Source organism: Chiloscyllium plagiosum, unplaced genomic scaffold (genome assembly GCF_037043375.1).
Source record: "Chiloscyllium plagiosum isolate Xiang-an unplaced genomic scaffold, Cpla_swu_hap1 HiC_scaffold_36, whole genome shotgun sequence".
Classification (NCBI taxonomy): domain Eukaryota; kingdom Metazoa; phylum Chordata; class Chondrichthyes; order Orectolobiformes; family Hemiscylliidae; genus Chiloscyllium; species Chiloscyllium plagiosum.
Genome location: NW_028270174.1, coordinates 17,956,613 through 17,972,492, shown reverse-complemented (window position 1 = coordinate 17,972,492; position 15,880 = coordinate 17,956,613). Strand labels below are relative to the sequence as shown.

Sequence of the window (15,880 nt, the reverse complement as noted above, 5' to 3'; positions counted from 1 at the left end):
TAGCTTGCTTCATTTAAAGAAAAATACAAAGCAAATCCATTTTCTCGTTGTACCATTTTACTTTCTATTTTCTCAGATTCACTTTCTTTCACAAATGTTGACATCTGTTTGTTTTCTTCTTGGGGATTAGTCCAATCTTTACAGCTCGTTTGTGGATGAATTGACTGAATACCAAACTAAGAGTGTTCTTGCTACCCCCATAATGAATGGTAAAGAGATGGTCGCTGTCATCATGGCAACTAATAAAACGGATGGAACTTATTTTACTGAACACGATGAGGATGTAAGCCTTTTTTCGTTTATACTTAGGAGTAGATTGATATATAGTAAAATTATGTTTGCAACAATTCACTGACCAATGATCAATTCTTTTTCAGCTTTTCTTGAAATATCTCAACTTTGCCTCCTTGAACCTCAAAATCTATCATCTGAGCTACCTTCATAACTGTGAAACAAGAAGAGGCCAGGTAAAAATTCCTTTGGGATGCCATAGATGTTGGCATATTAGTCGATCTTTGAAGCCTTGGAACAATCCCTCCAAAAATTGGCACGGTGACTCAGTGGTTAGCACCACTGCCTCACAGCACCAGGGACCTGGGTTCGATTCCAGCCTCGGACGACTGTCTGTGTGGAGTTTTCACATTCTCCCGTGTCTGTGTGGGTTTCCTCTGGGTGCTCTGGTTTCTTCCTGCAGTACAAGATGTGCAGGTTAGGTGAATTGGCCACACTAAATTACCCGTGGTGTTCGGGGTGTATAGTTTAGGTGCATTAGTCAGGGGTAAATGTAGGGTCGGGGAATGGGCTGGGTGGGTTACTCTTCAGAGAGTCAGTGTGGACCTATTGAGCTATAGGGCCTATTTCCTCACTGTTAAAAAAATACTGAGGTTGACTTGCACGCTGAGTGTAAAGTTAAAATGCCAGTATGGGTGTGGGTGGTTGTCATTTGAAATGCCACCAGCATCCAATGCTATCAATGGACATGTCCTAAGCTTATGGTCATCTTCACAACACAATCTGCATTGCCTGTTTGATTCCTTGCATTCAGCTATAAGGGACTAGAAAGTAAAATGTTATGATTTGGAGATGCCAGTGTTGGACTGGGGTGTACAAAGTTAAAAATCATACAACACCAGGCTTTGTTCATCAGGTTTAATTGGAAGCACTAGCTTTCAGAGCACTACTCCTTAATCAGGTGGTCTGACAGCTAGTGCTTCCAATTAAACCTGTTGGACTAAAACATGGTGTTGAGTGATTTTTAACTTAGTAAAATGTTAGGTTGACTAATGCCTTCCTAGCATGTCATGTGGCCAAAAAGGGGTGTCTACTTAAATGCTGAATCTGTGCATAAATTGAAGGGAAATAGGGTTGTCTTATCCACCAAGTCTTATACAATATTATTTTGGTAACTGGATATTTGAGATATATCTACATGCCTGAGGGATAGTTTAGGATATCTGGTGAGATTATGACATGTTTGCTGTTTGTGGTCAGAAAAATACATTGTGGATTCTTTTTATTACAAATATAGAAGAAAACTCAGAATCGAATTGGACGACATAACAATTTTTACAATGACGAAGGTAGCTATGGAAAATCCTTCATTTCACACCCTGGAATGTCAATGACATGGAATGTAAGCCCTAAGACTGCACAAAAGTATTCAATATACACCCAGCTCAGCAACTATGGAAAAATGAGCATTTCTATTTTGGCAGCCTCCCAGTTGGAATAGTAGGCCTTTTGAACCCTGACATAAATAACATTTTAATTCCAAGTTTTGCTAATCTCCCTTTATTCCTGAATGCCCTTATTTGTTAAATGAGTATCGGTCTCCATATTTACACTCTGGCCTTGGAATTTGATGTTGCAAAGTTTTGGATTTACCCTTACATTCGAGGAGGTGAGGTACCCAAAGACCTCAGCTGTCATTTTAATTGTGTGAAATATAGAGTAAAATCATGTAGCTGTTAGTGTCACAGCATAATTTATGCAGAGGGACTCTGAAATATTTTTGTTCTTCAGTGCCCCCAATCACCCACAGCCATTACTTTCTCATTGCATTGTACTCACTGTGATGATTCCTACGTCTGTAATATATTATTTCACACTTGGTCCTGTTGGTAGTATTTGAGTTAAAAATTCAAGTCCTGCACCTGATATACAATCTCAATTGAGATCTCAATATACAATTGAGAATACAATCTGGGCTGTCACTTCAGTACAGCCTGGAGAGATGTTGCACTGTGAGAGGTGCTAGGCTTTATTTTGAGAGATTAAACCAAGTTATTGTCTCTCTGCTCATGTGATTCGAAGTGAAGGCATGGTACCATTTAAAGAATAACTGAAGCATTCTCCTGCTGCCCTGGCCCAAAATAATCTCTTAACCAAAACCACTAAAAATAGAGCCCCAGGGTAGTTATCTCAGAGTTCATCAGGCCTTGCCTACATCAAAACAATGATTACATTTAAAACAATTTGCTTTGAACGTGAAGCAATTTGGAACATTCTGAGGTGATGTAAGGCACTATATAGAGTCATAAAGTCAACTAGTCCCACTTGCCTGTGTCTTCCACTAAACGTTTCCTATTCATATGTCAATTTGTCTTTTAAATGTTGTAATTGTACTTGCATCTAGCGGTTCCTCTGGCAGTTCATACCACCCTCTGTGTGAAAAAGTTGCCCCTCACAACCCTTTTATACCCTTCTCCTCTCACCTTAAAAATAACTGCAAGTTCTTTCTTGTTGGATGTTAAACTGTAAGTGTCATTATTCTATCTATCCACTTAAACTACACCCATTTGTAATTTTATGCTTTGACATCAGAAGAGCCTGTCATTTCCGCCATTACAGAAATGTCTATTTATCCTCATTCTTTGCTTCATACCATCCAGTTTTCTAAACAACAATCAAGATTACTCCTCAATGTGACTCCAGACCCACAGCAATGTGGTTGACTCTCAACTGTCCTCTGTGCCATTATGGATGTGCAAGATTACTCCCAATTAAACACAATGTTTCAGGTCCAGTGACCCTTCCTCAGAACACCTCAGATTTACAGCATCTGCAGTTCTTTCGGTTTTCTTAAAACAGCTAACAATCTTTTCATAGAATCATTGAACAGTACAGCAAAGGGGGAGGCTATTCAGCCTCTGAGTTGAGCTTGCATTTTGAAGAGCAATCCCACTTTCAGGCTATCTCTCTCTCTCTCTCTCTCTCTCTGTATTTCTACATCCCTGCAATGTGTTCTCTTTCCAATATTTACCCAAACCCTTTCAGAAAGCTGTTATTGATACCACTTCCTTACCAGGCAATATATCCGAAATCCCAACTGGGGTGAGAAACATTTATTTGTCTCTGGTTCATTCACCAATTAGTTTAAATCTGTGATCTCTGGTTCTCAGCTTTTCACCTCTGGGACCAGTTTCACTTTATGTACACCACCTAGACTTTTCATCATTTAAACATTTTAAAGTTCCTTTGGAATTTTATTTTTATTTATTCATGAGATGAGAGCTCACCCATCTCTATTGCCTGTCTCGAATTGCCCAGAGGGCAGTTAAGCGTCAACCATATTGCTTTGGGTCTGGAGTCACATGTGGGCCAGACCAGGTAAAGATGGTAGTTTCCTTCTCTAAAGAATGTTAATGAACCAAGTGGATTTTTTCTGAAATTCAACAATGGATTCAGTGGTCATCATTAGACTCTTAATTCCAGATTTTGTTCTGTATTGAATTGAAATTTCGCCATCTGCCATGGCACGATTGGAAATAATGACGATACCTGGGTCTCTGGATTAACATTTAGGTGATAATACCATTCGGCCATCTAAAAATATGTGTTAGCTGGACATTCATTTACCTTACTTTATCACCAGCCTTGGTGACTGTCAAAGAATTTCAGGATTTTAGGCACACAAGATAGAATTTGAAAGTTATCACACCCAGTCACAGCAACTGATGGAGTTTTTGGGTAAAATATTGCTGTCAGTATAATATGACCAGAGCATTCCCTATGTGTTAGCCCTTGTAACATATACCACAAAGATTGGGTTCTTGTTGAAACAGATGTCTTGAAGTTTAACAGCACTAACCATTTACACTGCTATAAGATCTCGGATGTCCTTTAAACATCCGATTACATAGAGCAAAGATACAGGAATTGCAATCTTGTTGTAACTGTTATTACGACTACTGAAGGAGAGGCAGTATCTTTTTGCTGGAATATCGGTGATGTCATTTAACTGGCATTTATAGACTGGGATTCATGTGAATTGAATTGAATTGAATTAACTTTATTGTCAAGTGTACCGAGGCACAGTGAAAAGCTTTGTCTTGCGAGCAATACAGGTAGGTCACATAGTTAAGTAGCTTAAATAGTAAATAACAGGTAAACAGCGGCAAAAACAAGAACACAGGTAACAGGCCAATGTTAGGAGTTTGTGAGTCCATTCAGTATTCTAACAACAGTAGGGTAGAAACTGTTTTGAAACCGACAGGTGCGTGTGTTCAGGCTTTTGTACCTTCTCCCCGATGGTAAAGGTTGTAGAAAAACATTGCCAGGGTGGGATGGATCTTCAAGAATGCTGGTGGCCTTTCCTTTATTAATAATTATACCAACAACCATCAGCCCTGCCAAACTATGGGGCCCAAAGCAGGATCAAACTTGGCCCTAAGTCACATGAATATTAACTGAGTAAGCTACCAAAGCCTGGAATGAAAACAGAACATGCTGGAGGAACTCAGCAGGTCAGCAGCATTTGTAGAGAGTTTAACCTTTTGAGTTTGAGAAGACTTTTCATTGGGATCAAATGAACAATGGGCTGTTTGCTTTACTGACAGTGAGCCCATGATATGAATGAGGAGGGTGAGGGGTTTTTAGAGGGAAGAGGGGTGGGAAAATCAGTGGGGTACTATTCTATCAGGAAAGCATTCCTGCTCCTCTTGGCTCCATTGCAATGATTTGCAAAAGTATATACGTTTATATTTGTAAATATGTGTTAATTGTGAATGCTGCTGAGGCCACAGATGCCATTGATAACTGAAGGAACCCTGTACAACCCTTCTCTTCTTAATTTGCCAGAGGTGTTCCCTAAACAGGCACTAGACACCAACGTTAGGTGATCATCCTAATTTGTCATTGTTTTGTCTGTTTTATCCCTGGAAATTAGGCAAGTATTGACCTGAATCTGTCATTCAGGGAACCATTCTTCCTGAACACATTCTTGTGAGAAAATGAATTACTGGTGATGTTTAGTTCTGAAGAAAGGACAGAAAATGCTGCAAATACTCAGGCAGCATCTGTGAGGGAAACAGAATCAACGTTTCACATCATGAGCTCTTATTAGAACTGGGAAATATTAAAAGATCTAATAGGTTTTATGTGCAAGCAGAGGTGGGGTAAGTAGGGAAAGAAGAAAAGGGAAGAAAGCAATAGGGTTGAAGATGCGAAATTATTTGATGAGCAAGATGATGGTTCAGCTGAGGCAAAGGGGAATGAAAAACAGACAAGAAATGAAAGATTGTCCCTGGGGACAGAATAAATGGAGAAAGCAGGATCATTACAAATGGCTGTTGACTGAAAAAGTGAGGTTAAAGGTCACGATCAGAGATTGTTCAACTCAGTGTTGAATCTGGAAGGCTGAAACGTACTGAACTAAAAGATTAAGTAGTCTTTCCTGCATATAGACTGGGCATCAATGGAATAGTGAAGGAGGTTGACCACATCGAGGTCAGAATGGGAACTAGAAGAAAGAATTAAAATCATAAGTAATTGGAAGCTTAGAGTCAGGCTTGCAGACTGAATGAAGTTGTTAAGCATTTGCCTTCCCCAGTGTAGACATGCGTTATGTTCTGAAGTGTCAGACATTCGGTGATATTACTGACTCAGTGTACCATATGATTTACAGACTACCAGTCTTTTATAAATTTACCACTAAGTCTCTGCACATATGCTTGTGGCAATAGACGTCTGGGCACGAATACTAGATCCAGTGAAGAAGACCTGTATAAGTCCTGAATGACTTTATGGCCAATGATCTATGGTGTCTCTTTCATGCTGAAAACAGTGTATCTGACACTGATCTTTTGTCAAACCCTTAAAATCACAAACATTTTGTACTCTCTAAAAAGAGACAAGAATGGATGGCTTAAAATTGTGTTATTTGCAAGATGACCAAAGACATTAATCATCCATACTCTGCAAGGATCTGTTCTCTAAATATACGTTGTAGGTAGGAAAAAGACATTGGTCATAAGCAGGACATTGGGTTCTGTCCTGCTATAGTAGGGTCGGGAGCTAGGCCCCAGGCTGGGTGTGTGGACAGGGAGTAGCTCAGAGGCTCTGCCCCTGTCCCTGCTCCTGCCCCCAGAGAAGAGTTCAATAATTCTTCAACATGTTTTCCTCCTTCACAACAGTTGGATTGACATTAAAATTCTTGGTGTCCTAGACACATTACTGACCTGTTCTACACATGATACGTGCAGTTCCTTATAGTTCTAGCAGCTAATATTTGAACAAAGAACCTGTTCAGTGACTATGCACAGCAATCACTATGACCCTACTTCTACAATAAATAAGCCTTGCTCCCTCTTGTCTTTCATTGATGGGATGAGAATGTTCCAGGCATGCCCCTCATTTATTGTTCATTATTAATTTCCCATCACTAATTGCCTTTCTGAAAGTGATAATGAGCTACCAAATCAAACCTCTGAAGTCCATGTGGTGCAAGTACATCCACAGTGCTATTAGAGAGGGAATTCCAGAATTGTGACATGGCAACAGGGAAGGAATGATGATATATTTTCAATGCAGGATGATCTGTTAATTAGAGGAGAAGTTTCAGATGCTTGTCTTTCCATGTATTTGCCTGTCTCCTTCCAAGTGATAGTGGTTGCAGGTTTGGAAGAAGCTCTTAAAAAAAAGCTTAGTGATTTGCTACAGTACATCTTGGTATTGGTAAACATCCCTTTTCTGTGAACCACTCATGGGTAGCTTAAATGCTTAAGGTGGTTGATATGGTGTCAAATCAGAGGACTGTTTTGTTTTGGATGATGTCAAGATTCTTACATATCATACTTCTGACTTGAGCCATGTACGTGGTGAACTGCTTTGGTGAGTTACTTATGACAGAGTTCTCAACTTCTGACCTTCTATTGTAGACAAGATATTTATATGGCTGGTCCAATTAAGTTTCTGGTAAATGGTAACCTTCAGGATGTTAAAGTCAATTAAAGTCAAGGGGAGATGGTTAAATTCTCTCTTGGTAGAGATGCTCTATGCTGTGCATTTGTATGATGTGAATGTTACTTTCATGAAGGTTGAATTCGCATTGGATGAATTGCAAATGAGAAGGGGCACTGTACAAGCATCCCCATTTCTTGCCTTATGATCAAGGAAAGGTCATTGATGAAGTGTTGGAGATAGTTGAGCCATGAACCACACTCTGAGGAACACCTGAGTGATATCCTGAGGCTGAGACAATTGATCTCCAACAACCACAAGCCATCTTTCTTTGTGTTAGGTCTGACTCTGAGCAGTGGATGATTTTCCTCCTGATTACCAGTTAATTCAACGTTTGATGCCATATTTAGTCAGATGCTGCTTGAATGTCAGAGGAAGTTACTCTCACCTCAGCTTATGGAACTGGAATACCTGGGAAATGCTTCAGACATGCACAACTTTGTAATTTCTCCAGAAGATCCTGAATTGTTAACATAGCTACCTGGCTTGTTTACTCCTGAATAACATGAGTTCAGAATGTCACTTGTTGTGCTGTCCTCCATGGTGTTGATATGTCCTCACAAAAATACTGAATAGTCCCTTAAATTTATCAATAGCTCTTTCTGAAGTTCTAATGTCGGAAACACTGACATCTCATGGTGTGTCATGGAAGGGTCCATTTCAAGATATTAATGAGATGAGTGAATTAATAGTCAAAGTTACGCTCTTAGTTCTCAGGCTACAGTGTACACTTCACTGCATTCCACAGCTAACTTAATGGCCTTATGCCAGTGTTTCTTTGTTATTTATAGGTCTATGAATCTATCTCCATTCTGCTTTCCTATGAATGCATCTTAGTTAAGTCCTGTGTTCAGTTCTGTGCTGCACTTGGACAAAACAAATTAATCAAAGCACAAAATTAGCTGCTTTATTGGGGAAGCAAATATGTCCAAGGTGGCATCATGAACCTGAATGCGTTAAATTTGTTTTGTAATGCATCTGTTGTAAATGTACCATTGCTATTCCATCATACTACACTAATAAGGCTGGGAAGAGGATACCCTTGGATCTAAATCACCAACACCTTGTCAAGAGCAACTAGGGATGGGCAGTAAAAGCTGGCCAGCCAACAATGCCCAGGTCCCACAAGTAAATAAAGAAAGAGTAATGTTTGTGCTCCTCTTGAAACTTGGCTCAATGCAGTTCCACTGCATCGTGTGATGTCTTATGCTAAAATGACTTTATCTCTTCTACTCCTGTAGGTTCTTTTATGGTCAGCAAACAAAGTATTTGAAGAACTGACAGACATTGAGCGACAGTTTCACAAGGCTCTTTACACAGTCCGAGCCTACCTGAACTGTGAGAGATACTCAGTAGCACTCCTCGACATGACGAAGCAGAAGGTTTGGTTCATGTTTTGTGTATGACTCTTGATCTAAGTACTTTATCCTTGTGAACCACTAGGTCAGATTTTGGTTATTGCAGAAAATAATTGGGTGGCATATACTGAATATTGGCCTCCAGTATTCTGGAATGAACAAATAAAATCTAGTCTCAGCATTTGTTCTACAACAACTGAAAGGTTTCTTTGCATTTCCAATGCAATTTATTCTGGATGTTTTGACACTCCAATGATTTAATTCCTCAGTTTTCTTGACCACTGGACATGCAGGAGGAATACTACTTAAAATGAACAGTTTGGTCATCAGTAATCTGAACTTAATTTGTTGGCTTTGTTGATTGTTTGAATGCCCTTGAGTGTATTTCCTTGTTTCAAGCCACTTTTTCTGACGGTCAGGAAATTTGAGACCCAGTAGCTATTCTAAAGTGATGCTCAGACATCCTGCTACAAGGACAGTAACTCTTAAAGGGAGTGAAAACAGGTTGGGGACAATCACCCAATTAAGAGATCTTGATGCAAGTGTGTGCAAGACAAAAAATTAAAACAAATATTTAGAAACACTAATTTTACTCGAGGAGTATGATTTAATAACCACAACTAATTCCTAGATACAAACTGGACTTCACTAGGAGTGAAATACTCAAGGAGCTATAGGGTCAGTGGATGGAACATGGAAATAGGGAAAAGAAAGATAAAAAAAAACACAATTTGAGCATTCAAAATAGAGGACCAAAATTTTGGCCCCAAGGTGGAAGTGTGAACTAAATGGTTGGGCACATAATGTCTCACCATTTGTGCTAATTGCCATGATTAAGGTGTTGGGACCTTAGACCCAGAATATGGAGCACAAACTACAAACCAGAGTTTTAGTAAGGATGGTCTGTTACTGAAAACTTAACAAACAGTAAAAAGTACCAGTCTCAAATTATAGACCTCCTGACTGTAATCAAGTATTGATGGAATATATAATTGTGGTGATCAGGGAAACCTTTAACATAAAAATGGGGCTTAATGGGAAGTTTTAATTTTTACACAGACTGGGAAAGGTAGAACAGCTTATACTGTACTTGTCCAGTTTCATTTTCTGATGCTTTTGAAAATAGCAGACTGAGGGGAGAACCTGGCAGAGATCTTCACAATTATGAAAGCAGTGATAAGGTAGACATTGAGAAAATATTTCCACTTGCAGTTGCGAACAATAGAATATGGTCCGTCAATATAAGACAGCCACTAATAAATATAACAAGGAATTAAGGACAATAACTTCATCCCATGAACAGCTTATGGAGCTCACTATCAAAAGGGAGAGGTCAGATGAATTGATGGATACAAGGAGAATGTAGATAAGAATATAAGGGAGAAAGGATTAAAAGGATATGATGATAGGGTTAAATGAAAAGAGATAGGAGTAGCCTAATTTGGATCATAAATGTCTCAACTCTTTCGACTCGTATCCCTTTAGACCTTAAAGTAATAAATCTCTGTTGACCTCAGTCTTGAAAATAGTAACCTGACATCCTTGGTTCACTAAGGGAGAGAACTCCAGATTTCCACAACATTTTTTTGAACAAAAACTTTGAATTCACTCCATCCAATGGACTTATTTCATAATTTTAAACTCCACAATTATGCTGATTTCCCCAACCCCAAAGCTCAAGGGAATGCAAGCCACATTTATAGAACTTATGCTACTAATGTAACTATTTAAATACTGGTATCATTCTGATGTGTCTGTGCCATAAACCTTCTAATAGAACCTTGCCAAAGTGGAGCCAATTTAATGTCATACATCAGATGGGATCTGATCAAGGACCTGACAAATCACCTCCTTCCCTTAATATTGCAACTTGCCTGATAAATGATAACATCTATTAGTCATTTTGATCATGTCTTTTGCATGTTTCTTGGCATTTTAGTGGGGATTTCGTAAATCCCTTTGCTTCTCCATTGTTCTTAGACTTGATGTCATTACAAAAATATTCTAATTCAATTTTGTTCTTTCGAGAGTGGATGATCTTTTCATTTTCCCACAAGGAATTCCACATAGTTTTGATCAGTCACTTAAATTTATGATCCAGATCCCATCAGCATTACTTTCGGTGACTACTAATGTTCTCAGCTCCAAACTTGGATACATGACTTAATTTCCTGTCACCAAATTCACTGACATATAGGGGAATACCTGAAAGCCTCTCATTCCCTCTCTTTGCAAGCTAAGCCACTTCTACTTGAGTTTAGGTGGCTCACCAGCTAGCTACAAGATGTGACGCCTATGTTAACGATGCATTTGATACAATTAGCAACATGGTGAATGTAGATGAGGCAGTAATTTGATTGGTTATTTGGTCCTACAAAGTCAAGCATTGCTGGAAAAAAGCACATTTGATCAAAATCTTTTGTCTTGCCCTCATCAGGACATCTTGCAAAAATATCAAATCAAGGGGAAGAACCAACATTCACACTGCATGAGAGGAGAATGCTGATTGGCTGTCAAGTGGACTTTCCTCGAGGCACTGCCCTGGAGAATGCACTTGTTAATGCTGTTTGACAGTTAACAGCCAGGCTTTGTTTAAATTTTAAACCAGACAGGTTGACATTAATTGTTCAGAGTATTGCACTGACAAATGAGCCACCAAATGGCGGAGACCTGTTTAGTTGAGTTGAAACAGCCACAGCGTATGGACATGTTCTTCTTGTCTATGAAGAACAGGGCCCTGTGCATTGGATAAGTAGTTTCCAGTACACATAAGTGTGCCACACTGTGAGCCTGACTGACCATTCTAATCTGGTTTTCAGTGTAATTCTTTAGGATTATCCAGTAAATGTTATCCAATTGCAGAATCATATCTAGCATTCGTTACTGTGTTGCAGGCATGGGTTAGTTGGGTGGTGTCAGTACCTTGTTTGTTGCAAAGGGATCTGCTGTTCAATGCAGTTTGCCAGTCTTTGGTACATATGACCAACAAACCGGTATCGCAATTGCATTGAAATTCATATACCACATTACTCTTTGTATGGCAGGTAGAACATCTTGCTGGTTTGTTGGCATCATCCTGTTAATAGTGAATGCTACTCGTGTTGTTCCTGTATAATAGCACCGTGAAATAGCTAGCTTCACCTGTTGCTCAAACATTTGAGGTATGTTACCTTTCAAGGTAATCTAAGGTAGACAGGATACTTCTCAGGGCCAAGAATGATTAGAATAGCCATTTTCCTGCAGGATGGCTTTAGTGGTGCCCTATTTCAGCATCGAGCTTGCAGGCTGAACAAACAGCTCAGGCCCTACTGAAAAGATTTCCAATAAGACCAATCTCATAACATGTAGAACTGGGAATCCCAATTGTACACTGACTAGAGAAGATAGATTTGCAGTGGACTGCAAGTTCCTGACCAGTTTCTGAATTAGGATATCGTGGAAAGCAAGCTCATTTGACTGGCTTAATTTCATCTGGGAATTTCAATGTCCTTTGAACTAAGACAATTAAAGCAGATCTTACATATTGTTGTGGATTCAAAAATATCACATGTATTACCATAAATATGTAAGAGATAGGAGGTTAGGTGTCATCTCAACGAAGACGTATTTCACTGTTGCCAGAGCTGACAGGTACAGCATAAGCAAGTTCACAGTCAATGACAAGCCTTGACACTGGCATCCCAGACTGTGCCAGCAATTCTGAGGCTGGCACTTTTCTGCACTTAATCCCAGTAGTCAATGCCTGTTCCTTGGGGGATATGCTAGTGAGAACATAAATCCTTTTTATCCCCTTCATGTGGGGTGGGGCAACAGGAAGAAGTGGATTGGAGGCAAAGGCAGGAGAGATGCTTTCAGAGGTAACCCCCTTGCCCTTTTTCCATGCCCTGATTACTGGTCAACTGCACCCTGGCACATTGCACCTGCAAAACCCAAGATTTGTCTGACTGTGTGTAGTTCTCTCTGCTCAGATCAACCAATGAATTTTATAACAATTGTGTTTTATAATAAGTGAATTGACCAATTCTTATTTCCTTTGCAGGAGTTTTTTGACCTGTGGCCTATACAGATGGGAGAGGTACCTCCTTACCAAGGTCCCAGAACTCCTGATGGCAGAGTATGTTTTAACCCAGTTCAATGTGAACGTTCAAGGATTCTGCTAAAAAAAGTGTAGCATGTTTCATAACCACAGCAGAAGTAACTTCCAGTCAATAAATACATTCATTGTATTTGCAACAGAAAACCACAATGAGCAGATATATTGCTTTAGCAATAATATTGACTAGAACTCCCGTGTTCATCTTGAAATCAATATCATCAAATCTCTTTTTGTCTAATCAAGAGGTCACTCAACGTTCTGTCTTAACGTACAGCCCTCTCTCAGCAGTGCATGAGGAGCATCAGCTTTGGTTTTGCATTCATGTGTCTGGGATGGGACTTGAACCCACAATCCTCGGGCAGGAACCTTTCAATCTTGCTCAGCCCTCTGCATGAGGCACTCATTTAATAGACTGTTAACTCTCTGACCAATTAAGGATGGCAGAGGTGCATATAGAATAGAGCTTGGGGAAAAGGGGGGTGCCAATCAGAAGACCCATAGAGGACTGAGCAGCAGCCCTGGGGGAGGGGGGTGGTGGTGTGGAGGTCAACACTGCACTGTGTGAGACTGAATGAGATGCCTCAAAATAGAGGGGCCCATTAAAAAAAAGGTGTGAGAAGATTGAACAAAAGGTATCAAATTGTCAGGGCCATTATTGTGGTGGAGGACAGCCTCCATATAATTGTGTTTGACCGCAATATATCACTTTCCACCTTTGGGATCATTGAGAGCAACCTCACCTCTGACCTCCCTCTGTGAAGCCACCTCGAAAGCATTGCTGAGCTCTGGACACCACTTGAGACCTGTGTGCTGACAGTGAGAGCAGGACAGCCTAGCTACTGCCTTCAGAAAAAGCCCATGGAGGAGGCCTTCCAGAGGCACAGCATTCCAAATTTCCACAATCTCTTTCCCAATCCTCCATTTACACCAGCTCCTCTTCCATGGGTTTGGGAACATACTGGACACTGACTCAGAAGGCAAGAGTGATCACAATTGAGCCAAGGCTGACACAAACTGTTGCAGATTATAAAAGAATGGTGATAGGTAGCACGTCATTATTGTCAAGAGTTTCATCTATATTGTCGATTCATTATCTATATTCTTATTCTGTAGGAAATAATCTTTCACAAAATCATCGACTACATTCTACATGGAAAGGAGGAAATTAAAGTCATTCCGTAAGTTTTCAATGGTATCTCAATTGAGAATTATTTCTCCAGTGATGGTAATCATTCAGATGCAGAATTTGTGATTTTCTCTGTATTTTCCTTAGAACTCCACCTGCTGATCATTGGGCCTTGGCCAGCGGATTACCAACGTATGTTGCAGAGACTGGCTTAGTAAGTTCTGCTTTCAGAGCTGTTCAAACATTTTATTAAAGGAGATAAGTTGAAAATGTTCTGGAGGAGGGCTTTGAGATTGAACCTCAGGATAAGGACCATCAACTTCTTAGGTCAGAGAAGCACTTACTGGGTTGAATATTGTTTGGTGTTCCTGAGGGAACCTCAGTATTGGAATGTAATGCCCCCCAAGAGGTAGGTTCGGATGTGGGAAATGGTGGGGGTTAGATGGTGGGAGAGGGTGCATGTTATTGGCCAGGATGGTGCAGAGTGAAGATTCTTTGTATTTCCTTTAACTTTCACCAGGGCAGAAAGGGCCAAGGATGAGCCTCCTGCCTCAACGTCAGTTGAGGTCCCTTTAATATGCCCCATACATGTCTCATTCCACTACCACTGAGGGTTTAATACAAGGCAACCCACCAGGTAAACCCTGGCATAGACGTTTGTGTCTTAATTGGTGGATGGGAAAGGTTCTTTTATTTGGGCAGTGCAATGACCACCGGAGAGGGTGCAGGAAGGTACACAAGAGCCACGGATGAACCCATCTAGTTGCCCTAATGTATAGATACCCCCAAATCCACCACACTCCACTCCGACCTTGGCAGAGTTTCCATGCTTGACTCCAATAGCCCCTCCCCAATCATCATACTCCTGGACTCCACACCTACGATTATGTTGGCTTTGTTAGTGGAGGACCACCATGGTTAGCAACTCTCAAAGGCAGGACATCCTTCTGATGCTAGGACTGTCTGAGGAAATTCCTTTTAAGGAATCCAGTAGGCTGAAGTAACTGAACAGTAGGAAAATCCCGGATCAGGCCTTTCTTGGGAAAGTGATCACAACTGATTTGTCACTGTTTACCAGCCAGAGGATCCTGTTGTGACTATTAAAGGCTGCCCAAAATTAAAAATGAGGGTTGTATCCACAAAATACATAGTATTGTTACTGAAAGATTTTGCAGTTGTCAAAAAAGAATGAGTGTTAGGAAATGGCAGGTTCTCATGAAAGGATATGAGATTCTTCATGATTCTTTCCAAAAACTGGGAATGCTGAGAAATACAATTTGGATAGGACAAGATGTTCAGTTAGAAAATCTCCCAGTTTCCAATTTTATGCTTTCTTCCTTGGAGCGCCTGATCTATCAGCAGAGATGAGGACATGCTACGGTTAAAGACGTTGCTAAGAAGATCGCAAAGTGACTCCCTTTCCAACTGTGCTTATTTACTCTACGGAGAGGATTAGAAACCCTTTCTGGATTCACCAGTGACAAAACCTCAAAAAGTGTGGGGAATGGCAATCTTCCCTGTGCTCAATCTCTCCTGACTTTAAAAAGCATTCTCTGAATGATTTTCCTCCAATAATATGGTCTGAATTATTTATCTTCACAGATCTGCAATATCATGAATGCAGCAGCAGATGAAACATTTAGCTTCCAGGTAAAGGACCCATTCATTTAAAATAAAAACCTTTCAATATTAATATTCCAGGTACACAAAATGACAAAGCATCGACTGGATGATTCTGTTCAGTTTAATCAAATCTCGATGTAATAACTTCAAATTCTCCGAACCAGAAAAAACTGATCTAAAGTAATTGTTAAATTGATATGATTCGGAGATGCCGGTGTTGGACTGGGGCGTACAAAGTTAAAAATCACACAACACCAGGTTATAGTCCAACAGGTTTAATTGGAAGCACACTAGCTTTCGGAGCGACGCTCCTTCATCAGGTGATTCACCTGATGAAGGAGCGTCGCTCCGAAAGCTAGTGTGCTTCCAATTAAACCTGTTGGACTATAACCTGGTGTTGTGTGATTTTTAGCTAAATTGATAAATATTGAAAAGTCC

General features: G+C 40.1%; 1 protein-coding gene across 2 annotated transcripts in view; it reads left to right on the top strand.

Annotated features, from left to right (window-relative positions):
• Positions 1–15,880, top strand: part of LOC122539439 (rod cGMP-specific 3',5'-cyclic phosphodiesterase subunit beta-like) — a 76,106-nt gene that overhangs the window by 15,061 nt on the left and 45,165 nt on the right. The window contains exons 2-8 of one of the 2 annotated variants that reach the window (XM_043674284.2): positions 131–283; positions 378–467; positions 8,481–8,621; positions 12,637–12,711; positions 13,807–13,871; positions 13,967–14,033; positions 15,422–15,469. In XM_043674284.2, the coding sequence (XP_043530219.2) occupies positions 131–283; positions 378–467; positions 8,481–8,621; positions 12,637–12,711; positions 13,807–13,871; positions 13,967–14,033; positions 15,422–15,469 (639 nt within the window). The remainder of the gene's footprint in view (positions 1–130; positions 284–377; positions 468–8,480; positions 8,622–12,636; positions 12,712–13,806; positions 13,872–13,966; positions 14,034–15,421; positions 15,470–15,880) is intronic. The other variant, XM_087980006.1, reaches the window with a different exon arrangement.